At 44.6% G+C, this 23,993-nt stretch overlaps 1 protein-coding gene and 1 long non-coding RNA gene across 5 annotated transcripts in view; one reads left to right on the forward strand and one right to left on the reverse strand.

Moving 5' to 3' along the window:
- LOC307217256 overlaps positions 1 to 21,483 on the forward strand; it is a 32,549-nt gene extending 11,066 nt beyond the window's left edge. Inside the window, exon 3 of the long non-coding RNA XR_013839494.1 lies at positions 21,144 to 21,483. This is a non-coding gene — a long non-coding RNA (uncharacterized lncRNA). The remainder of the gene's footprint in view (positions 1 to 21,143) is intronic.
- TBL1XR1 (TBL1X/Y related 1) overlaps positions 1 to 23,993 on the reverse strand; it is a 182,275-nt gene that overhangs the window by 35,220 nt on the left and 123,062 nt on the right. For all 4 annotated transcript variants that reach the window (XM_079978031.1, XM_079978028.1, XM_079978029.1 and 1 more), the window contains exon 3: positions 6,899 to 7,001. In XM_079978031.1, coding sequence (XP_079834157.1) covers positions 6,899 to 6,956 — 58 coding nt within the window. In that variant the 5' untranslated portion in view covers positions 6,957 to 7,001. The remainder of the gene's footprint in view (positions 1 to 6,898; positions 7,002 to 23,993) is intronic.

Genomic DNA, 23,993 nt, shown 5'->3' on the forward strand with positions numbered 1-23,993 from the left:
AGACAGATGAGGTGATCAGGCACTCCCATTTCTTTAAGAGCTTGCCATAGTTTGCTGTGGTCGACACAGTCAAAGGCTTTTGCATAGTCAATGAAGCAGAAGTAGATGTCTTTCTGGAACTCTCTAGCTTTCTCCATAATCCAGCGCATGTTTGCAATTTGGTCTCTGGTTCCTCTGCCTCTTCTAAATCCAGCTTGCACTTCTGGGAGTTCTCGGTCCACATACTGCTTGAGCCTTCCTTGTAGAATTTTAAGCATAACCTTGCTAGCATGTGAAATGAGTGAAATTGTGCGGTAGTTGGAGCATTCTTTGGCACTGCCCTTCTTTGGGATTGGGATGTAGACTGATCTTCTCCAATCCTCTGGCCACTGCTGAGTTTTCCAAACTTGCTGGCATATTGAGTGTAGCACCTTAACAGCATCATCTTTTAAAATTTTAAATAGTTCAGCTGGAATACCATCACTTCCACTGGCCTTGTTATTTGCAGTGCTTTCTAAGGCCCATTTGACTTCACTCTTCAGGATGTCTGGCTCAAGGTCAGCAACCCCACTACCTGGGGTGTACGAGACATCCATATCTTTCTGGTATAATTCCTCTGTGTATTCTTGCCACCTCTTCTTGATGTCTTCTGCTTCTGTTAGGTCCTTACCACTTTTGTCCTTTATTATGGTAATCTTTGAACGAAATGTTCCTTTCATATCTCCAATTTTCTTGAACAGATCTCTGGTTCTTCCCATTCTGTTGTTTTCCTCTATTTCTTTGTATTGCTCATTTAAGAAGGCCTTCTTATCTCTCCTTGCTATTTTTTGGAAATCTGCATTCAATTTCCTGTATGTTTCACGATCTCCCTTGCATTTTGCTTGCCTTCTCTCCCCCGCTATTTGTAAGGCCTCGTTGGACAGCCACTTTGCTTTCTTGCATTTCCTTTTCATTGGGATGGTTTTCGTTGCTGCCTCCTGTATAATGTTGCGAGCACTTCAGGCACTCTGTCCAGCAGATCTAAATCCTTAAACCTGTTCCTCACTTAAACCTGTTCCTCACTGTCCCACCTAGAACTTCCTAAAAAAAATCAATGTGGAAAATGTAAATTTCCTTGCACATTTTCATATGTAGGTGCTACAAAACGTCAGCATTCTGAAGCTCAAAGTTTCCAGAATTCCAAAATTTGGTGCATGCAAGTACCATGGACATATCTAGGTCAGTCCCCCAAGTAAAACAATGGGCAAACAAGCCTATAGCATTTGTATGTGAAACTTATCATTTCACTTTTAATTTGTGTACCACCTTTGTTTATTATTCTACACAAGGCGGTTTACAAAATATACAAGAAAAGAAAAACACCTTACAATAATCTGATCCCAACACAAAAAGCCACAAATGAAATGTAACTTTTAAATGGATTAAAGGTAAAGGTAAAGGGACCCCTGACCATTAGGACCAGTTGTGACCGACTCTGGGGTTGCGGCGCTCATCTCGCTTTATTGACCAAGGGAGCCGGTGTACAGCTTCCAGGTCATGTGGCCAGCATGACTAAGCCACTTCTGACGAACCAGAGCAGCGCACGGAAACACCGTTTACCTTCCCGCTGGAGTGGTACCTATTTATCTACTTGCACTTTGACGTGCTTTCGAACTGCTAGGTTGGGAGGGGCAAGGACCAAGCAACGGGAGTTCACCCCGTCGCAGGGATTCAAACCACCGACCTTCTGATCGGCAAGTCCTAGGCTCTGTGGTTTAACTCACAGCGCCACCCGTGTCCCGCTTAAAATGGATTGACTTATATCAAATAAAATAATATTCAATAATCTAATAGAATGGAACAGTACATGATAAAATTAACTCTCAAAACAGCAGCAAATAATAATTAAACAGAATTCCGCTCTTAACAATTACAATAATTATCGTCAATGCAGCGAGCATCAATTTTACGGATCATGGTTGTTTTTGTTTTTAAAAAATCTGGGCCTGAAAGGAACGACTTGTTAAGGCTCATCAAAAAGACAACTTTCTCAAAATTAAACAAGACTACAAGGGAGCAAGGCAGGACAGTGTAAAGGAGACAAGGGGTGCAGATTGTCTGCCACAGGTACACTGCTTTCAGTTGCCTTGGCACGCTCTGAGTAACTAAAACAGGTATTATAAGCAGGACCTAAACATTACTAAAGGTTTTGTGGGTAGCTAGGCTTTAAAAATCGCACACCACTGAGTTCAGCTACCAGGCGCCGGCTTTCTGCCATCCCTGGAAATAATGTGTGTATTCATCTCATTCCTGGACGCCGCACTCGCTAGCACTAATGAGCCACTGTTGAACTGGCACTGCTGTGATTTATCATGGAGACACCCCACGCAGGATTTTCATGGTCGCAGAGCCAGGGTCGCAGCTCTCTGAAAAAACCGCTTCCCTTTCCAAACACTTCCCCCGTGAAGGCAACCCTTTCTTGAAGGCGGTCCAATCTGACGGGGAGGGCTTTGGAGTGAGCTTTTTTTGGGAACTTAATTTACTCCTGCTTTGGGCAAACGTGCAAACAATAGAGGGAATGAATACATTTTCCAGTTTGGGCTGAATTAAGCAGAATGCTACCGCTACTGCAGAAAAAACTGAAGAATGGGATTTTTCGAAGATAAACATTGCATCCTACTGAGGAATTCATCCACACGAAGGGAGAGCTTAGAAGTCACCAGAGTCTCTGTTAGGACTCTGAGGGGCTGGTACCTCAAGTTGGACCAGGAGATGTGATCTCCAGCTCACAGCCTGTGGGGACAGCGTCTCGAGCTGAAAACCCCAGTACAAGTAGCAACCATTTTAGGTGTGTTCAACTGACGTGTGATCACCAACATGCAGGTCCTTTTGGATCCGGAAAAGAGTGGGGCAGACATGAACCTGCCTGTCCATTAAGACCTTCCTTGGAGGCCTCGGCCCAGTATACCTTGAAGGAGCGTCTCCACCCCGATCGTTCTGCCCGGACACTGAGGTCCAGTTCCAAGGGCCTTCTGGTGGTTCCCTCACTGCAAGAAGTGTGGTTACAGGGAACCAGGCAGAGGGCCTTCTCGGTGTTGGCACCCACCCTGTGGACCACCCTCCCATCAGATGTCAGGGAAATAAACAACTATCTGACTTTTAGAAGACATCTGAAGGCAACCCTGTTTAGGGAAGTTTTTAATGTCTGATGTTTTATCATGTTTTTAATATTCTGTTGGAAGCCACCCAGAGTGGCTGAGGAAACCCAGCCAGATGGACGGGGTATAAGTAATAAATTATTACTATTACTATTCCCTTGTTCTGCTGCTACTGAAGGAGAAACTCAGGAGTCAGACCATTACTCCATCTGGCTCAGTTTTGTCTACACTGACTAGAAGCAGCTCTCCAGGGCTTTAGGCAGCAGTCTCTCTCAGCCCTACCAGCAGTTTTCAGGAATTAAACCTGGAACTTTCTGTAGGCAAAGCAAATGAGAGGTGTGTGGGTTACCAGAAACAGGACATCCTCTGTGGTGGCCCCTTGCCTTTCTCCGCAAATAGGATACCCTGGAAGCAAATCTGTTGTCCTTTGATTGCCAGGAGGGGGGGAAATGGGTGGGTGGGGGGTTGCCACGTGGCCTTTTGGATTTCTTTTGTTTTAATTTGGATTAACTACAGGTCCTTTCCAATAATAGTAGTAATAATAATAGTTTTATTATTTATACCCCACCCATTTGGCTGGCCTGCCCCAGCCACTCTGGGTGGCTTCCAACACATATAAAAACATAATTTGGTAGAATGAAGAGCCTTGAACCACTAGGAATCTATGTAACTGCGGCAAAACCCACAGAATTATTATCACGCTTACATACCACTCTCGTGCCAGAAATGAGCTGGGTCGACCACATCTCAGTTTAAAAAGAAAATAAAAATTAAAAGGGAATGTTCTACTCTGCTTTTGCTAGGTTTTTGCTCCTTTGGATGTGGAGATGGTTCCAACAACATGTGAGCCATGCTAGCGATATCTCATGCAATTCTAAAAGTGGCCAAATAAACTTCCCAACTGCGTGTTGTAAGACCGAAGTCCTCACTGCAGCTCCAGGTCTCTCCATTAAAAGAGCTCAGTTTGTCTGATTCACACTAGTCTAGTCAACCTATAGATTAACCTTAAGCGGTATTTTGGCAAAAATAGCAGACAATTCACCAAAATGCTCAGGAAGGTGAGCTCTTGTCAGGTACAAAGAAGGGTCCCAAAACCCCTTCCCCAAGGAATATTCCCCATACCCCACCTTTTTATAGTGTTCCATGCGGTTTTTCATTATTTTCTATATACAACTCAGTATCTTCTGAATCCAACACCGTGTGAAAGAGTACACAGAAAGTTTCGATTTTACATACAACATGCAATTCAATATGCAGACTGGGCCAAAATAAGTTGAAGTTTTGTTTGAAAATTGGAAAAGAATCAACACCTGAGCACGCATATTTTTCCACCCTTTTTTTTTTTTTTAGGTAAGTCTTAACAAAACTTCCAGTGCATGCTTTTTTAAAAGTCTATTTTGATGTACAAAACATGACCCTAGTCAGAAAGATCTGGCATTCTGTGTGCTACAATCCAGGTGAGCAATCTCCTTTCTATGTAGCTTTATCCCTTGTTACTCCTCTCCCAGTAATATACTTCCATAAGAAAAACCATTTGTGATGGCAATTTCCACTTGCAGAACCATATGCTGCTTTTGCATTAAAGCTGAGAAATTTTTTTGAGCCAGATTGGGCAGAATTGACAGGTTACAGAATTCAGCTTTTCAGAGCACAAAATCCATCCCGCAGACAAAAAAAAACGATTATAAAACTCCATAACCGAAAAATTGGAGGTAAAAAAATAATAATCAAGAATGCCTTTGAAAACAAATACACCTTCCTGGCAGAATGAAGTTGGCGAAGGTACCAGGCAGGACTCTCTGGGAAGCTTATTCCAAAGAGAAGGGGTTCCACCAAAAAGGCCTCTGCCCCGCAAATTATTTCTCTTGAAACTGATCAATGCATCTCACAGCTGCTTTGGAATAATAATCTTCTTGAGCATTCTGTATTAAGCTAATGTACTAAATTCCGAGGGGTAGTCAAAAACTCACTGAAAAACACTGGTGCTTTTCAGCAAGTACAGTCGTACCTTGGTTTGCATATGTCTTGGTTTGCATACTTTTTTTTTTTAAATGATATTTTATTAGATTTTGACAAGAAAAAAGTTACAAAACAGTAAAAAGGAAAAAAAACACAAGAAAAATACAAAAACCAAAATTTAACGGGGGAAAAAATAAAAAGAAAAAATAAAAATCCCTCTTTTCAAGTTCTTACCATTCATTTACTTATTTTCCTGACTTCCTCTCACCTCCCTTTTTTGTATTCCATTTAAAATTTGGTTCAGCAAATTCATACCCTCTTAATTTACCCTTAATTATTTATCCTCATATGTTATAACTTCAGATTTTCATCTAATATCAATCCATTCTTGCAAGTTCTTATTTTACCTTATTACTAGAACCGCTTCATTTCATTTCAACATCAATAACATTTTAAAAATGTTACAGTTCATACATTTTGGATTACAGTGGTGCCCCGCAAGACGAATGCCTCGCAAGACGAAAAACCCGCTAGACGAAAGGGTTTTCCGTTTTGGAGGCGCTTCGCAAAACGAATTTCCCTATGGGCTTGCTTCACAAGATGAAATGTCTTGCGAGTTTTTCCAACTTTTTTTTCCTCCCCCCCCTTTTTCTAAGCCGCTAAGCCGCTTATCCGCCAAGCTGATAAGCCGCTAAAAGCCGCTAATAGCGCTAATCCGCTAAGCCATCAATGGGCTTGCTTTGCAAGACGAAAAAACCGCTAGACGAAGAGAATCGCGGAACGGATTCTTTTCGTCTTGCGAGGCACCACTGTACAGACACGTCAAACTCGGAGTGCATGTCCCGGTCTGCAACCTTTTTTTGGATTACAACCCATTTTTTTGGATTACAAACAATTTTTTTTGGGAGGCCCCATTGGTGAAAGCGCGCCTTGGGTTACAACCTGTTGTGGTTTACAAACGGATGATGTACCTCCGGAACGGATTATACTGTACACAAAGCAGGGAAGAACAATATTTAGCATCCATATAGCAGTTTGGAATAGCAAAAATGCTTTACCTATAGATATTTATTATATATTTAAAGCACCCTTCAACTCAAAGGGTTCCCTGCAACATCTAAAATGAAATGCAATGTTTCACCATAAAACATTAAAAGTCATAAAACATTAAAAGTATTAAAACGTGTCCCAAAACCATTGCTAGACATATATCAGCAAGTCACTCAACAGGAAACACAACACCTCCGTTGCCTAGAGCAGTGTTTCCCAAACTTGGGTCACCAGCTGTTTATGGACTACAATTCCCATCATCCCTGCCTAGTAGGACCAGTGATCAGGGATGATGGGAACTGTAGTCCCAAAAAAGCTGCAGATCCAAGTTTGGGAAACACTGGACTGGAGTAACAAAAAATGTCTCCAACTGACATTTGTATCTCCCCCAAGAGTTAATTCTACAACCAGGGTGTCACTGCAGAGAAGGCTCTGCTCTACACGCTCGCCAAATAAATAGCCGTCGTCGACAGGACCACCGGCAGAGCTTCCCTTGCAGATCTTAAGGCATAAGTTGGCAAAAATTGGGATAATATGGACTTGTAATAATCCTTATATGTGACCATGTTAAAGTAGGCCATTGTCACCGTCCCCATGCCAGAAATTTGAAAGCAGATGGGAGTTTGGGTAAGAGAAATTGCCTTGATGAGTCATACTCTAGTCTTTCAGCTACTATGCATGTAACACAATAAAGATCCTGAAGGATGTCTGAATATTTGTTAAATGCTGCCCCCAAAACGGATCCCTCAAAGAATTATTAGCCAAATACTCACCGGACTCTTGTAAGTATCTATATACGAGGAAGTTAACCTCATCACTGCTTATACTCATCTTTATGCCCGCTTAAACCATGAGGTCACAACGAAGGATATAACCCTGGACAAAGCAAAACACAGCAGGTTAAGAATCTGAAGGTGAACATTACTGCTCTTTGTCTCTAAAAAACATATACATAAATAATAACTTAATGGCACATTAACTTGCACTTTTACAGGTGCCACACAATGTTCATTCTGCCTTTACAAGAAGTCTCTCCTTTAGTGTGGCAGCTCCTGTACTGCGGAACTCCCTGCCTCTTGAAATTAGGCAGCCACCTATTCTTTTAGACACCAGCTGAAAACGTTTCCCTCCCAGGAAGCCTATCCAGACACATGGATTTGTTATATTTCCTTCAAATGTTATATTGATTAATCCCTTTGTTTTTAATGACGATTTTATGCGCTTTTAAAATGGGTCTGCGGACTTCAGTCACTTTTTTATATATCATTATCGACTTGTACAGTGCTTGGAGAATTTTCTATCCGAACAAGCGGTTTATAAAGGTTCTAAATAAAGAAATAAATGCATAGCCTGCCGTTGCAAAAGCGACTTAAAGGTGTAACTGCAACTAATGTCTTCTGGGTAAGGCAAGGCAGCAGATGGGGAAAAGCCAGGGCAGCATTTATACATGGAGAAATTATGCCATCTACGCTCCCCGTCTGATTCTTCCATCCAGATACTACAAGTATAAATGTTCGAGGTAAGGCCCATGGATGTGGGTGACGCTGTAGTCTAAACCACAGAGCCTAGGGCTTGCCAATCAGAAGGTTGGTGGTTCGAATCCCCGCGACGGGGTGAGCTCCCGTTGCTCGGTCCCTGCTCCTGCCAACCTAGCAGTTTGAAAGCATACCAATGCAAGTAGATAAATAGGTGCCGCTCCGGTGGGAAGGTAAACGGCGTTTCCGTGTGCTGCTCTGGTTCGCCAGAAGCGGCTTAGTCATGTGGCCACATGACCTGGAAGCTGTCTGTGGACAAATGCCGGCTCCCTCGGCCTATAGAGTGAGATGAGCGCTGCAACCCCAGAGTCGTCCACAACTGGACCTAATGGTCTGGGGTACCTTTACCTTTACCTAAGGCCCATGGAAGCAGTTTCTACACCACACGGGTAAAGGACAATATTTGGGGAGCATCAAAGATATTTTCACTTGCACTGCACATTACTAGAATTTGAGTGATTTGCCACTCAGGCTGTTGTCACAATATTTTTTTTAAATGGCATTATCGTTCACCTATATAAATTGCAACGGTTGGATCAAAATGTTCTCTTCCAATACCGATCAAGGAAAACAGGAGAGAATAATAATAATAATAATAAAAAACCTGGCAGGCATCCAAGCTGACGAGAGGTTTCCTATCCAATGGACAAAAGGTGGCAGTGTAACATAAAAAATGAAAATAATTAATGGTGAATGGAGGATTTAAAAAAAGGGAAGGCTGTGAAATGAATGGGCAATTTTCCCAAGGAGGACATCACAGTGCAAACTGCTTATACCTGCCTAATCTATGTGTGCAGATTTAGAATGTTTCAGTGGGCTTCCAAAATAAATATTCCGCCTTCTCTCCAAGGTGATCCTTTTGTCTTTTAAATAAGGGAAGTGATAAGTTTAGATATAAACCCAACCGCTTAGCACAAGGTCCTCTCCCCAGCACACCCTCCAGCCTGCGGTACAACTTTAGAAAGATGTTTTTCTCTACACTGTTGCAAGAGGCTGGGACTCTGGTCTTCCCAAAGAACAAGAGAAGCAGCTCAAAGTATATTTTACATCTCTCTTCAGAGGCCAAGCCTTCTCTTTTGGGTGGGTGCTATGGAAAAAGCCATTATCTCTTAAAAGAGATACTAACTTTTTCTATATTTTCCACGGTGCCTGGGCGGCTATTGCAATGAACACATTCTCTCCCCAATCTTCAAAGTACAACAAACACATGGCCTGGCTAAATTTACTCATGAGTAGACAACATACACTTGCCAGTTTTAAGGTGCTGCAAATATCCTAAGCAGCAACACGTGGAGGTCAATAGGATGAAGAACACACACAAGTGAAAGCCCATCAAACTATTATAATAGGGGCTTTGGTGTGTACACATGATGTCCAATTTTCAAATGAGAAAAGATTACATCAATGCAATCACTCTTAAGCTCTGGTCCTTTGTCGGCGTCCCCCACCCTCACACAATCCACACATTCTGGACTTTTGCAGCAATGTACGCTCTTCACATGATCTGGAGCCCAGTTTCATAAAATGGAAAAAAAAAATAGCTGCCTGCAGGCTATAGTTGCAATATTACTACTATTACTACTACAGTGGTACCTCGGGTTACAGACGCTTCGGGTTACAGACGCTTCGGGTTACAGACGCTTCAGGTTACAGACTCTACTAACCCAGAAATAGTGCCTCAGGTTATGAACTTTGCTTCAGGATGAGAACAGAAACCGCGCGGCAGAAGCAGGTTAAGAACAGTTTCAGGTTAAGAATGGACCTCCAGAACGGATTAAGTTCTTAACCCGAGGTACCACTGTACTACTAGTACCTATTGAATTTGTGTAGTGCCCTACATCCATAGATCTCAGGGTGGTTCACAACATAAAATTAAAATATATAAAAAACCACAAACTACGTAATAAAAATAAGAACAAAACATAAATCTCCCCTGTTGCGGTCCTGGGCTGTTTAAGGCTTTATAGGTCCAAACCAGTACTTCCAATTGGGCCCGGAAATGAATTGGCAGCCGGTGTAGTTGGAACACATCTTTGTGTGATAAGGTCTGAAAAGGAGTTCCTCTCATAGTTGGTTAGCCCGATAAGCCTTGATTCTTGCCTGCAGAGAGGTTTCTAAGCACATTCAGTAGATATTTCCCCCTTTGGGGGGGTTGGCCCTTAATTCATTCTGGACCTGCATTAACAACCCTAAAACTTGACCTGCACAAACTGAAAAGCATCTGTGGCAAATTATTGAAACACCCGTTCCATTAAAAGCCATCGTGATACAGCCCATCTCTTAGAAAGCAAAGCAAAAGTAACACGATATAATTTTGACAATGTTCTCAGGAAGTTGTGGGTCATAGCTTATTAGACAGTGAATTTCCCAGAGGTGCAGAAGTGAAGTGAGCTGTGGTTTGGATGATGAGGAAAGAAAAGATTATTTGTTTGGAAAATGCACCCTTCTCAGGCCTCTCCAGCCTTTGTTTACCCTCCATTAGCCTCAGCCAGCACATGCTGATGGGAACTGTCATCCAAAACATCTGCAAGAAGCCATGTTGGTGGAGGCTGAGCTACAGCAAAGAACCCCTCTTCTCCTAATTAACGGGGCACCGATTTTACCATCTGCTTGTACTTAATGGCTGTGGGGCCTAACTTTGGCTGGAAATGCTCCTCTCTTCCCCACACCCTTCAAGATTTCGTTGGTACAACTCAGGTTCTGTTGACGTCAGGCTGAACCTGCGGCCCTCCAGATGTTATTGGACTCCAACTCCCATCAGCCCCAATCAGCACAGCCAAGGGGTTGGAGATTATTGGAATACGGTATCATATGAAGGGGCCACAGGTTCCTGACCCCTGGCGGAAAGGGAAGCTTGGGCTTGGCTGGGTGATGCTCAAGTTTTGGGACTATTTGCTGTATGAAGACTGGCCGACTGCACTTTGTATGTTCAATACAATACAGCGTTGCCTTGGAATTACGGCAAGGAACAACCCAAACACGAAGAGAGTTTCTACGCATTTCCTTCCCCGATTTTTCTTTCCTAACAACCTGGGGTAGGGGTGGAATTTAGGCTGGGAGATAGTGATTGACCAGTAAATCATCCATTAAGCACCATGTGGCTGAGTGGGGAATGGTCCAAGTCTATCGCTTATACGCCCATCCTGGCTGTCAATGGGCGAGGGCCACACAGCAGCAGCTCTGGCTGGGCGAGCCAAATTGCTCCAGAATGATAAACAGTTACTTCAGATTTCCATCCCTGGTGCCAAGTTTCAAGTCCTGCGTAGCTTTTATGGCCAAATTATAAATATCTAATACCCAACAGTGGAACATAACCCCCCAAAATGCTGACATAATGCATCACAGCGACTGTGAACTGCATCAAGTGTTGACAATGACCTTCTTCACATCTTAAGGACGAGAAAGTTATGGCTGGGAAGTCTTTTGCAACACATCGCAGAGCTGGATTTCGTGAGAGTCGTCAGCTTTTTTCCCTTCAAAAAAATGATCCGCTCAGAGCAAAAACGTGCAATGGGTTAGTGGTGGAGAATCTTCCCCCCATTGCCATGTGAAATAGGGTCTATTTTAAAGCTGCAACCACAGATGTCGTGGCGACGTTGCGTAGTATGTTACTCAGTGTGTGCATGTTTTCTCAAGGGGAGGAGTATTCAGATTTAATTGTGGGAGGCCCAAGTTCGAAACGCATGCTGAAGCTTTCTAGGAGATGCAAGTTGTATCTTTAAGCTTATTTTATCCCATTGAGATAAGAAGGAAGGAAGGAAGGAAGGAAAACTGAGACAGGTGCTCGTCTTCTGGGTTCAAAAATCAATACTTCCGTGTGCCTGCCTGACCTCTTCCAAATTGCTTTGCCTTTAGGTTAGATTTCTGCAATGCATTATACATGGTGCTGCCTTTGAAGATGGTTCAGAAACTGCAGGTGGTACAAAATTCAGTGGCCACCCTGTTCAATGAGCAAGCGACAACAATCCTTGCCCACTGGCTGCCAATTAGCTTCCAGTTCCAATTCAAAGTTCTGGTTTTGACCTATAAAGCCTTAAATGCCCCAGGACTGCAATACCTCAAGGACCGCCTCTGATCATATGAACCAACCTGGACCCTGCGATCATCATCTGAGACCCTTCTTCGTGGCCCTCTCCACGAGAGGTCCGGAGGGTGGCAGCAAAAGAAAGGGCCTTTTCCGCAGTGGCTCCCCGTTTGTGGGATGCTCTCCCCAGGGAGGCTTTCCCAGTGCCTTCATTACGTGGCAGACAAAAATGTTTCTCTTCAACGTGGCATTCGGCTGACTAACACTGGCTTTTTGATGTGCTTGTGGGAGGGTGTGTGTGTTATTGTTATGTTTTTATTACAGTGGACGCTCGGGTTGCGAACGTGAACCGTGCGGGATGCAGGTTCGCAACCTGCAGCAGCGCATCTGCGCACGCGCGACTTGTGATTCGGCGCTTGTGCACATGCGCAAAGCGTGATTTAGCACTTCTGCGCATGCACGGCCACTGAAACAGGGAGGTAACCCATTCTGTTACTTCCGGGTTTTGGCGGTCCGTAGCCCGAAAAAACACAAGCTGAAGCATCTGTAACCCAAGGTATGACTGTATGCATTTCGTATTCTCATTTTGTATTTTTCTGCTGTGAACTGCCCTGGGATCTTTGGATGAAGGGCAGTATACAGATTTATTTAATTAATTAATTAATAATCCCCCCCCCTCAAAAAAAAAAAAAGAGACTTTTTGGAGGGTGGGGAATCAGGGACTGCTAGAAAGGTGAGCCAAAGCCAGCTGGAAATGGCTAATCTGGCACTCATCTACCTCTTCAGCTACAGCCCATGGCCAAATTTCCCATGCACGCTCCCATCACACCACGGACGTTTCAACAGCAATTTATTCGGTGACAGGATCAAGGCCTTTTTCTGATTTATCCACAAAGCATTATTATAAATTATGCCAAGTTTATGCAGAAGGATAACTTCCAATGAGCCTCCCCTTAAGTTTCAATAAACTGCCCTAGCGTAACTCAAAGGAGAAATGAAGCTGGGTGGAATCATCCATCTAAAAGTCATTAAGGAAGCAAATTTGTATAATGAATAGGTGGTTCATACATTTTAAATGCATTACATCTTTTATTGGGATGTATTTATTAGGTATCAATTTGAATTAGGACTGACATCAACCCCCCCCCACTTCCTCCTAAGTTCTTAAATATTGCCTCCTGCTAGATGTTATTGATCGACTCCTCCGAAGTGTTGCATTCGGGCTTTCAAATATTTCGTGGGTGTGGAACAAATGAGCTTTGCGAGGTGCTTTTCTAAGCTTTGAGAGAAGCTGCTAGCGGAAAGCTTGCACTTTTGATTTCTAAGGAGAGGGTATTTATAGCCCTGGTGCACCGCGATACTTAAAACTCTGTCCGGGAATGCCTTTTTAACCAATACGTGTTTTCACAAATTCTGTAGATTAGGAACAATCTAAAGCAAAAGCTGTAGCTCAGTCTTGGTTGAGCTGGACTGCCTCAGTCGTTACCATTTCTTCTAGCTTCTCATTCTAGGATCTTGGGGAATCTATGTCCCTCTAGATGTGCCTGGACTCCAAAACCCATCAGCCCCCACCAACATGGTCAACAGTCAGGGATGATGGGACTTGCTGTCCATCAACTTCCTGGTGGCAATCGTTTCCCTATCTCAGCCTTAGCCAATGCCTTTTCAACAACACATTAAACAGAAAGCCTTCGGTCCAGTATACCTGAATGAACGTCTCCACCCCCATTGTTCTGCCCGGACACTGAGGTCCAGCGCTGAGGGCCTTCTGGCGGTTCCCTCACTGCGAGAAACCAAGTTACAGGGAACTAGGCAGAGGGCCTTCTCGGTAGTGGCGCCCTCCCTGCGAAACACCCTCCCACCAAATGTCAAAGGAAAAAAACAACTACCAGAAGACATCTCAAGGCAGCCCTGTTTAGGGAAGCTTTTAATATCTGAAGGACTATTGTATTTTAATATTTTGTTGGAAGCCACCCAGAGTGGCTGGGGAAACCCAGTCGGAGGGGTGGGGTATAAATAAATTATTATTATTATTATTATTACACCTTCCAGAAAGTAATGCACATGTGAATGTTAGCCGTTGTTATTTAGGCACTCACAAAGGCAAAGGAATGTAAAAAAAAATGAATGCACGCTCCAAGGTCTTTTATAATTGGGCATGATTCACCTTCATTCTCATTTTGGGCAGGCAAACGAAGCATGAGTCGCTTTGTTAACGTCATTTGCTCTAATAGTTTGATATTCAAATCAATAAGGTGCCATTTTTAAAAATCTCTGTTCCGGCCAGCCCAGTTCTCTCGCTTCCACTTTTCTTTGTCGCCCCCCCCAACCCATTATTTTTTTACCCCTAGCAGCAGCATGCTGCTGTTGTTTTACCCAGGCATTCTCTTATCCCTCTTTAGCTTGAGCTGTGAAACTGTCTGCGCAGCCCTATGGGTGCTTATTTGGAAGGTCAGTGAGCTAAAGCTGCAATCCTATAGGCACTCCACTGACCCAGCAGTCCCTTTCCCCTACAAGCCTGCATTATTCCCAATATATATACTCTGCACCGGGTGCCTTGCTAGAAAATACACACAATGTCTTGAAAACCTGAACCCAGAAAGCATGTGAGAAATTGTGCAAAGCAAGCAGATGGACTTATTTTCATACGCTGCTGAAGTGCATATATTTTGCTGCAAGGGGTGTGTGTGGGTGTGTGTGTGTGTGTGTGCACGCGCGCACTCACACACAGCTCTGATCATACTCTTAAGCTTCTGTGACCTGATTTAAGGCAGCCAGCTCCAGCTCTCTGGCCCAATCTGAACAGAGGAAGCAAGTGATATGACACAGCCAGTTTGGAATTTTCTAAAGAAAGAAAATGACAGGGTGGTTTTTTGTTTTGTTTTGTTTTTGCTTGTTTATTTTTGCAAGAGCTGGGATGGGGGGAGAGCTTAGCTTAAGGGAAAGCAAATGCTAAAAATGATAACCACATCCTCACTGGCTGGCCTGCAATGCTGGGCACAATGTTCCCATAAGCAGGTCACATCACTCTTGAATTTCTAGCGTAACAGGTGAAAATGCAGATAAGGTCTACCTTTCAAATATGCCTGGAGCAAAGCATTATTCTGGCTACTGGACAAGGCTCTACCCACCACCCCCAACCTCAGGAACAAGGGAAATACAAGTGAAATAGGAGAATTCCGTGTCCATGTTATCTAGACGGAAAACTGAACCACCTTCCAGTTCAGAACTGGATTGGAATCTTTTTTCGTAGCAGCCTGCTGACGTTTTGCGAGAGAATAAAATTCTGGCGACCAAGGAAAAGTGCAAGGGAATGAGATGTTGGGTTATTAAAACACTAGCCTCTTGTCTGTAAAGGGGATGTGCAAGCTCTCTGGAAAGGATATGCAAAAGAAGGTACTTTTGTGCAAAAGTATTTATTATTTATATTGGGACGCAGGTGGCGCTGTGGGTTAAACCACAGAGCCTAGGGCTTGCCGATCAGAAGGTTGGCGGTTCAAATCCCGGTGACGGGGTGAGCTCCTGTTGCTCGGTCCCAGCTCCTGCCAACCTAGCAGTTTGAAAGCACGTCAAAGTGCAAGTAGATAAATAGATACCACTGTGGCGGGAAGGTAAACGGTGTTTCCATGCGCTGCTCTGGTTTGCCAGAAGCGGCTTAGTCATGCCGGCCACATGACCCGGAAGCTGTATGCCAGCTCCCTCGGCCAGTAAAGCGAGATGAGCGCCACAACCCCAGATTCGTCCGTGACTAGACCTTTACCTTTACTTATCATATTGGTACAGTGGAACCTCTGTATGAACGTTATTCATTCCGGAAGACTGTTCAAGTTCCCAAAAACATTCGAAAACCGGAACATTTACTTCTAGGTTTCCAGCGTTCGGGAGCCAAAACGTTCCAAAACGGAGGCGTTCGGGAGCCAAGGTTTGACTGTACCACTAAAAAGGTGCCATCCAATTTACGCAGACAATGTAGCCCATTCTAGGACATTGTTACCAGCATAGTAATAAAAGGGTCCCAAAATTTCAGCTGCTTATGATTTACAGTTTTCAAAACAGTGAGGTAGAAGAGATGAAAATAACACCTATATATTTCACATCTGGTTTCAGATAGTACATGAATAGCAAAGTCTAAAAGGCCCGGGTCACAAATTTTCATGGCCCTCGGGCAGCTATGGTGCCTCATTTTCCATAAGTATTGTAAAAAGGTAAAGGTAAAGGTACCCCTGCCCGTACGGGCCAGTCTTGACAGACTCTGGGGTTGTGCGCCCATCTCACTCAAGAGGCCGGGGGCCAGCGCTGTCCGCAGACACTTCCGGGTCACGTGGCCAGCGTGACATCGCTGCTCTGGCGAGCCAGAGCCGCACACGGAAACGCCGTTTACCTTCCCACCAGTAAGTGGTCCCTATTTATCTACTTGCACTCGGGGGTGCTTTCGAACTGCTAGGTTGGCAGGCGCTGGGACCGAGCAGCGGGAGCGCACCCCGCCGCAGGGATTCGAACCGCCGACCTTTCGATCGGCAAGCCCTAGGCGCTGAGGCTTTTACCCACAGCGCCACCCGCGTCCACAGCGCCACCCGCGTCCACATATTGTATTGTATTGTATTTGGTGTTGTATTTGGTGTATTTGGTGTTAACTCTGGAAGTGTGTACTCGATTCTGACCAAACTAAGCCTCCTAGAGCACAATATACATCAGGAGGATTAATTTGGTCTCTCTCTCACACACACGTCATAAGCCGAGTTCTTCCACACTATCTACCAACTGACTCCCCGCCATTTCTTCTATTTTTTATTTTGCCAACTAGAAATGCCAAGGATTGAGCCCACAACCTTATGCAGGCCATGCATCTGCTATACCATTAAACCACAGCCCCTCCCACTATGAATGATATTGAAATGAGAATGCACAAGTTCTGAGCATACCGAAATTGAGATGAAATGGGAAGGGTTCCACAGAGAGGGCAAGCGGGGAGAACTGGGGTTGAAAAACCGGAACTATCAGCGTGGTATTGTTTAGTATTAGTCATCCAATAGTAATTTAAATGGATTTCTGTGTTAAGATTTAGGGGGGAAAGGGAAAAAATTCAACCACCAAGCATGCATGTGCTCCTATAATGTGTCTATAGCACAGAATGAAAAACATATCCAACTCCTAGGCATCAAATAGGCCTGGGCGATATATCGATATACAGTTGAACCTCGGATCCCGAACGCCTTGCGACTCAAACGTTATGGCTTCTGAAAGCCACAAACCCGGAAGTGAGTGTTCCGATTTGTGAAGGTTCTTTGGAACCCAAACGTCCAACGCGACTTCCGATTGGAGCTTCCTGCAGCCGATCGGAAGCCATGCCTTGGTTGTCGAACATTTTAGGAAGTCGTACAAACTTTGCGTTTGACAACCAAGGTACGACTGTATCACCCAGGACCGGTATGAGGAGCAGACCGCAATATCGGCTTCACTCACTGGTATATCACTGGTGAAACCGCCACCGCTCCCAAGTCCCTCGGCTAGCAGCGTCCCCTAGAGTTCTTTCCTCCAGCGGTGCTGCTAGTGGAGGGACTCAGAAGAAGTGGCAGTTTCAGTGGCAGATATATCGCTGAGGGAAACCACCACTGAACTCTGCCCTCATACAATGCAGAGGGAGAAACAGCCGCCGAAACAGCTTGTTCCTCCCTCTGCATCTATAAACTGCTCGACTGAGGAGTGTGCAGCTGCCCTTACCTCAAATGAACAGTTAAAGGAGCCCCCAGTCCGGCGCTGGCTCCCGTGAGCCGGTGGCGCTCCGTGAAACTGCTCAGCTGAGAGCGAGCGCAGTTGGTGCTCCCTGCAGCGAGCTGTTAAAGGAGACCCTATGTGCTGCCCGCTCACCCGTGAGTGGCAGGAGCGCCAGGGCTATCTCAGCTGAGGAGGGGGAACCTTCCTGATCCCCAGCTGAGCTGCTCAAACAAGCTGCGTTGTCCCAGCCTGTGAGTGCCTGGGTGAAGCCACCTCAGTTCCCGAAGTGAGAGCTGGGGCAAGTTTCACCAGGTCCTTCGTGGGCAGAAGCCAAAGCAGCTTGTTTTTTTCAAAATCGTGGTACAGTGGTACCTCAGGATGTGAACTGGATCCGTTCTGGAGCCCCGTTCGCATCCTGACGTGAACGTAACACACGTCTGCGCATATCGCCGCTTCCACGCATGTGCGTGACATCATTTTGAGCGTCTGTGCGAGCGGCGAAACCCGGAAGTAATGTGTTCCATTACTTCCGGGTCGCCGCAAAGCGCAACCTGAAAATGCTCAACCTGAAGTGTATTCATCCTGAGGTATGACTGTATATTGCCAAACTGCAGTGTTTGGCTCGCAATGCGCTGCGATGTTGAAAAGGTGACATCGCCCAGCCCTAGCATCAACACCAAATTAAAATTTAAATTTTTGCATATCCAACATACATCATAAAAACAAGATTCTAAAGAATCTCCTGGGCTTCCCTCCTCCCCTTGAGGGTCCTACTGTTCAGTCATTTCCTCCTGCATCTTTTACGATGATGCAAATCTTTTACATCTCCATTATATCCAAAACTCACCATTAAGCTACAAGTGTTATTCTAATCCTACTTATGATTTTAACTGTTTACAATCAACACCACATTTCACGTCGGTCCTGCACCAACTTTAAGAAACATTTGACATTTCCAACTTCCAGTACCAAATTTTTAGATGCCACTTGTGTTTTCCCCAATTACTGCTTCACCCAGCACCTGCCCACCAGTAATTCTGAAAACAATGCAATTCCTTATAGCATGCAAATAACATATTTTTCCATGAAAAGGCATACATTGCCATTTGGCCCTGTCTTTTCTTGTGCCCTTTGAAATAAGGAAAACACAGTAAATACAATCCGCATTCAAGTTCTTTAATGGCTAAAGGCTGCTGAGCTAAAAATATCTTTTTAATGACTTTATATTAAGGTATTTATTTAAATGGTTTATCTGAGCCAGAGGTTAATAAGATACTGCTCTATATTCAATCAGTGGACTCCCATAAGGCTGTGCAGTTAGCGTTAAAAGTTATAAAGAGATATGCATTATGTGCAACTATCTTGTTGTGGAGTACGCCTCTGGAATATTAAGCACTGTTCTGGAGTGCAAATTCCTTGTGAAGTTGTAATAGGAGTTAGGGCAGATCCAGAAACAAATTACTTCCCACCGCCAACATTTTGGGGGACGCAAAAACCAACAATGAATAATTCGTTCCCTCCACTTATTCTTTTCAGCATTCTTTGCAAAGGCATTTGCCTGTTGATATACATTACGACGTTATTTCAGCTGCCTTCACGCGTCCTCAACAATGCCAATATTTAAAGCCAACGTACATTGTGCCAACTTAAATTAAGTCGGCATGAAACATGCCAGTTCCTAACTCCACTCCAGTCGAAAGTGGGGCTTAGTGCTGGGCTGAGCTAGTCACCACCCTTTCTGCCACCTTAATTTATGACTGGTCACGTGACTGTACGGCACTTCAACACATGGCATCTTAATTATAGATACACTGCAAGGATTTTTTTGGAGGGAAGGCAAAGTTGCTGAGCTTTTTTCTTTGCAAAATCTCCAATAAAAATTAAGTTTATGGGGGAAATTGCCAAAAATACGGCCAAAACCTCCGATATGGGCTGCCATATGCCCAGGCGTTTTAGCCGATTTTCGCAAACTCCACCAGGATGCCATTTTTGACGGGTGAATCCCATCTATGTCTGGGACATTCCAAACGTATGGCAGCTCTACACAATGCCAAAATAATAATGGTATGTGCAATTCAATATCTCAAAGCCCAAACGGCTCAAATATCTCCAAGATACGTCCCTGAGAACAGCTTTCTACGTGAATACTTGTGCTATCGACAACTTTATGATACCACATTCTTAAACCGAGTTTTTGCCCTGCCCTGCCTAGGACATGTAATTTTACTGGGTGGCCTTATTTATAAATAGAGTAAATGCATAAATACAGAGATCACTGGGTGGCAGCCCTCATCTTATATCCCTGTCGAGATTCCTGGGGGTGTGCAATACATGCATGTTCGGCGAGGCAGCGCTGGCAGCCTCAGAAAGCAGGAATGGAAACAGACAACTGTGTCACGGGAGGAGATGCAGGCAGGAACTGTGTGTCTCCATTTGCAAAATAGGTGGGGGAAGGGACTGAACTATTCTAAACGCAAATAAAGCTGGCATACTTCCATGTTATTAAGCTTGATTTCTTCCTACAACTGTTATTCCCAAGGGCTTTGGATTTTACCAGCCCAGGCAGTTTCTAGGTTGCAAATTAGAAATCGGTTTCCCCCTTCAACCCTGCTTTTCTGATTTTCTCTGCCGAGTGCACGGAAGCTGCCAAATGTTTCCCAAGGCAGGTGTTCTGTTGAATACTAACTACTGTCTCTGAAAGAAGGAAGGCTGAAATGGAAAAGCTCCGCAAGAAAACACCGTAATGGAAACAACACAGCAACTCCGCGGAGGGGGGGGGGGGAGGGCAGCAGATCGCTCTGCCGCAAATGAGTTGGTCTTCTGCACTCTGAAAATTGAAATGAAACAGAACTGGGGGAGGTGATGTAGGCCCAGTTTATTTATTTTAAATTCTTTTTATTAATTTTCACATTAGATCACCAAAAAGAAAAACAAATCAACGGTTACAACAGTTGTAAAAAACCCCAACACACACAAAAAAGAAAACTAAATAAATATCAAAACATAACGTATAAACAATGTCGATTTCCATTACGCTTCTTTATCTTCTCATTTATATCTTTATATCTTTAAATATTTTAATCATTCTTCTACACATCTATTGACTTCCATCCCTCCCGGTTTCAGGCTTCTTAATATGGATAGTTTATTTCTCCTGCAGTTGATAATTATAATGATTTGCACATCGTAAGATCTATATCAGTCCTGCTATAGTTTTTAGGTTCTTGTAATTCCCTTCAATATAAATCATGAATTTATTCCAGTTTAAACCGCACTTAAAAACTGCAAACTTGCTTGCCTGCTATCATTTCAGCTCCAAGAACCAGCCGTGTACAGTCATACCACGGGTTAAATGTGCTTCAGGTTGAGCGTTTTCAGGTCACGCGCCATGGCAACCCAGAAGTAATGGAGCATGTTGCTTCCGGGTTTTGCTGCTCACGCATACGCAGATGCTCAAAATGACGTCACGTGCTTGTGCGGAAGCAGAAAATCGCAACCCGCGCATGCACAGACGTAAGTTGCGTTTGCTTCAGGATGCGAACGGGACTCCGGAACCTTGCTGCTTCTCCCCAATACAGTGGTACCTCAGGTTACATATGCTTCAGGTTACAGACGCTTCAGGTTACAGACTCCACTAACCCAGAAATTACCTCCGGTTTCTCTCCCTCAATCCCTCTCTTCACTCACAGACCTGAACTCTATTGACTACCCCAATCTTTTCCTGTTTATCTTTCCACCCTGCAGGCTCACCTCAAAATACCCACCTGACTTCCAAACTCCTCCACCTCCCACCTGTTTCCTCTTAAAAACCCTCCTCCTTTCATCAGTTTCTGTCCCGCTGTACAAATTTACCAGCTTTCGAAGTTAGCCGGGCACAAGGCGCGTTTTGCAATGCACGACCGGCCTCTTGCGAGGAAGCAGAGATGCCTGGCTGTTGCCAGGTTTGGCACCTAACGTCTGCATCTGGCTAGCTGCTGCGGCTGCAATGCCATGCCGGTCAGCTGATCTGTTGGACAGCGCAGCACCCAAAGATGGGCATCTTTTAGTGCCGGTGCCCTGCAGATCACCTGGCTCATGCAGCACCACAAGAAGTGCATCTTTAATTCATGCTTTTTAAAAAAAGAAGATTAAAAATGTTGCTGGATTTATTTTTAATGTGACTAGACATTTTGCTTCAGCGCTAACACTGATATTTACTCTCCCTTGCTGAGTTCAATGGCAAACGGAGCTGGCCCGCATATGAGGCACTGAAGATGCCACATTGGGGTGTGTGTGTGTGAATCCCCTTGGGACAGCGCTCCAGCGGGTTCCCCTCCTGCCCCCAGCGACAACTTCCAGCAAGACCTTGTGACTCGCTGGAGACCGCGATCACGTGACCCTGAAAGGCTTTGGCTGGAGGAGGACCTTCCTTGTTCTGCCTCAGGCGGCAAAACATGATGAGCCTTGTGGCAAAAGCACACGAGGCTTTTACTCCCCCAGCAAATCATGCCAGCAAAGAGAATGCGGGACTCAAGTTGGTGACCAGCAATAGCAAACTGGTGCCAACTCCACTAAATCCCCCTGAATCCAGGGAGGCGGAGGTACAATACAGATATTGAAAAATAGATTTTCTCCGACCCGTGTTTGATGACCAAGGATTCCAGTAAGCATTTGGAGTTTCTCCCAGCAGGAGAGGAGGGGTCACAACTGGATGAGGTGAGCCATATGTTTTGCAAAACACTATAGAAATTCTATGGTGTCCTTGTTTCCAGGACATTTACAAATAAAATGGGAAAATGCCACCCAAAACAAGAACAACCTTCAAAAGCAGCATTTTTTATTTTTATTTTAAAAACGAAGCACACCTCTTTCTCTCTCCGGGCAGCTTCAGACATCCGCTTGAAACGTTGATAAGTGAAGTGTGATGAATTTGGGGAAAGAGGTGGACAGTGATAGGCACAGGTCTCTTGTAGCAAAGCAAGTGTTTTGTCCGCACAAAGAAAATTCATTTTCGCAGAAGGGGAGATACACACGCCTCTTCCCCGCATCCCTGTCTGGACATGACAATGGAAGAAGCGTAAGCCATGGTGACGGGGTCAAAAACCTGGTTTTTTTACTATTTCTGCAGCCCAGTCCCTGGCAGGGTCCCTGTCTCCGAGAGCATCCGAGAGCCAAGCAATCAGCCTGAAAGGGCAGCTTTTTAGCTTCTGAACGCTCAGTTGCAAGGTGTGCTTCAGTTTCAAGAGACCAGCACGTGCAAGTTCTGATAAGTACAATGCAACTTCATGGAAAACCAAAATAAGATATTGGAGCACTCAAAGTCATTTGCCTGTGTGCTGGCGCAGAAAACAGTAGGTACAGCTGAAAGCAGGCGCATGAAGATCTGCAATTATTATAACTGTATGGTTATAGAATTGTTGTACAGTGGTGCCCCGCAAGACGAACGCCTCGCAAGACGGAAAACCCGCTAGACGAAAGGGTTTTCCGTTTTGGAGGCGCTTCGCAAAACGAATTTCCCTATGGGCTTGCTTCACAAGACGAAAATGTCTTGCGAGTTCCTGCGGGGTTTTTCCCCTCCCCCCCCTTTTCCTAAGCCCTAAGCCGCTTATCAGCTGATCCGCTAAAAGCCTCTAAACCGCTAATAGCGCTAATCCGCTAAGCTGTCAATGGGCTTGCTTCGCAAGACGAAAAAACCGCTATACGAAGAGCCTCACGGAACGGATTAATTTCGTCTTGCGAGGCACCACTGTATAATCTTTAGAAGGTTGCATAATCTTACAACTGACTGTCAGGAAGGGGTCCAGTACATCTGAATTTGCCACTATACTTTTGAGGGCTTTTGTCCAAAGATTCCCCCTCCTCTTTTCTCCTCCCTTGCTGGGTGGTCAAGCCCTGATGTCACCAGAGGTCCCCAAGTCCTGGCTCTGTTGGCTGCCACCAACTGCTCTCATGTCAGGAACATGCTGACCCGGGTCAGCTGAATCCTTAGAAGTCTTTTCGATGTCTTTCAAATCTGGAACCTGAGGTCCCTGAGCAACCCACATGAAATTAAAAACCCCTCAGCTGTGTCACTGTGCCACAGAATATCCAATGACACCCGGACTGCAAAGATCAGTCCAGTGGTCTCGGGGATACGCAAAGCAGTGCTTATGTGTGCGCTGGAGTCCATATTACATTCAGTTCGGCTCCTGGGTTGATGTCAAACAAGCCGTTTATTGCTTGCTAATATTAGCACTAGAAATAGAATGTCATTTAGGCTTTAAGGGGGGGCGGGGGGAGGTAAGAATAGCCCTGATATTAATGTCTGAAGCACTTGGGGAATGTAGCTATGATGAGATTAAACCACATGACCCAAAACATATAACATTTGCCATTCAAAGCTCAGTGAAGAAGAAGAAGAAGAAGAAGAAGAAGAAGAAGAAGAAGAAGAAGAAGAAGAAGAAGAAGAAGACTACGACGACGACGACAGGATATAAAAATCAGAAGACCCAAAATAAATTTAACTTTATCTGTCAGACAAGCTTCCCCCCGGGGGCTTTCAAGATTATTTAGCAACAGTAACAGGAACAGAGAATTAAAATTCACAGCTCCAGTGTTCCCAAGCTAAAATGTCAT

This window comes from Podarcis cretensis (genome assembly GCF_951804945.1).
Source record: "Podarcis cretensis genome assembly, chromosome: 5".
Classification (NCBI taxonomy): Eukaryota; Metazoa; Chordata; class Lepidosauria; order Squamata; family Lacertidae; genus Podarcis; species Podarcis cretensis.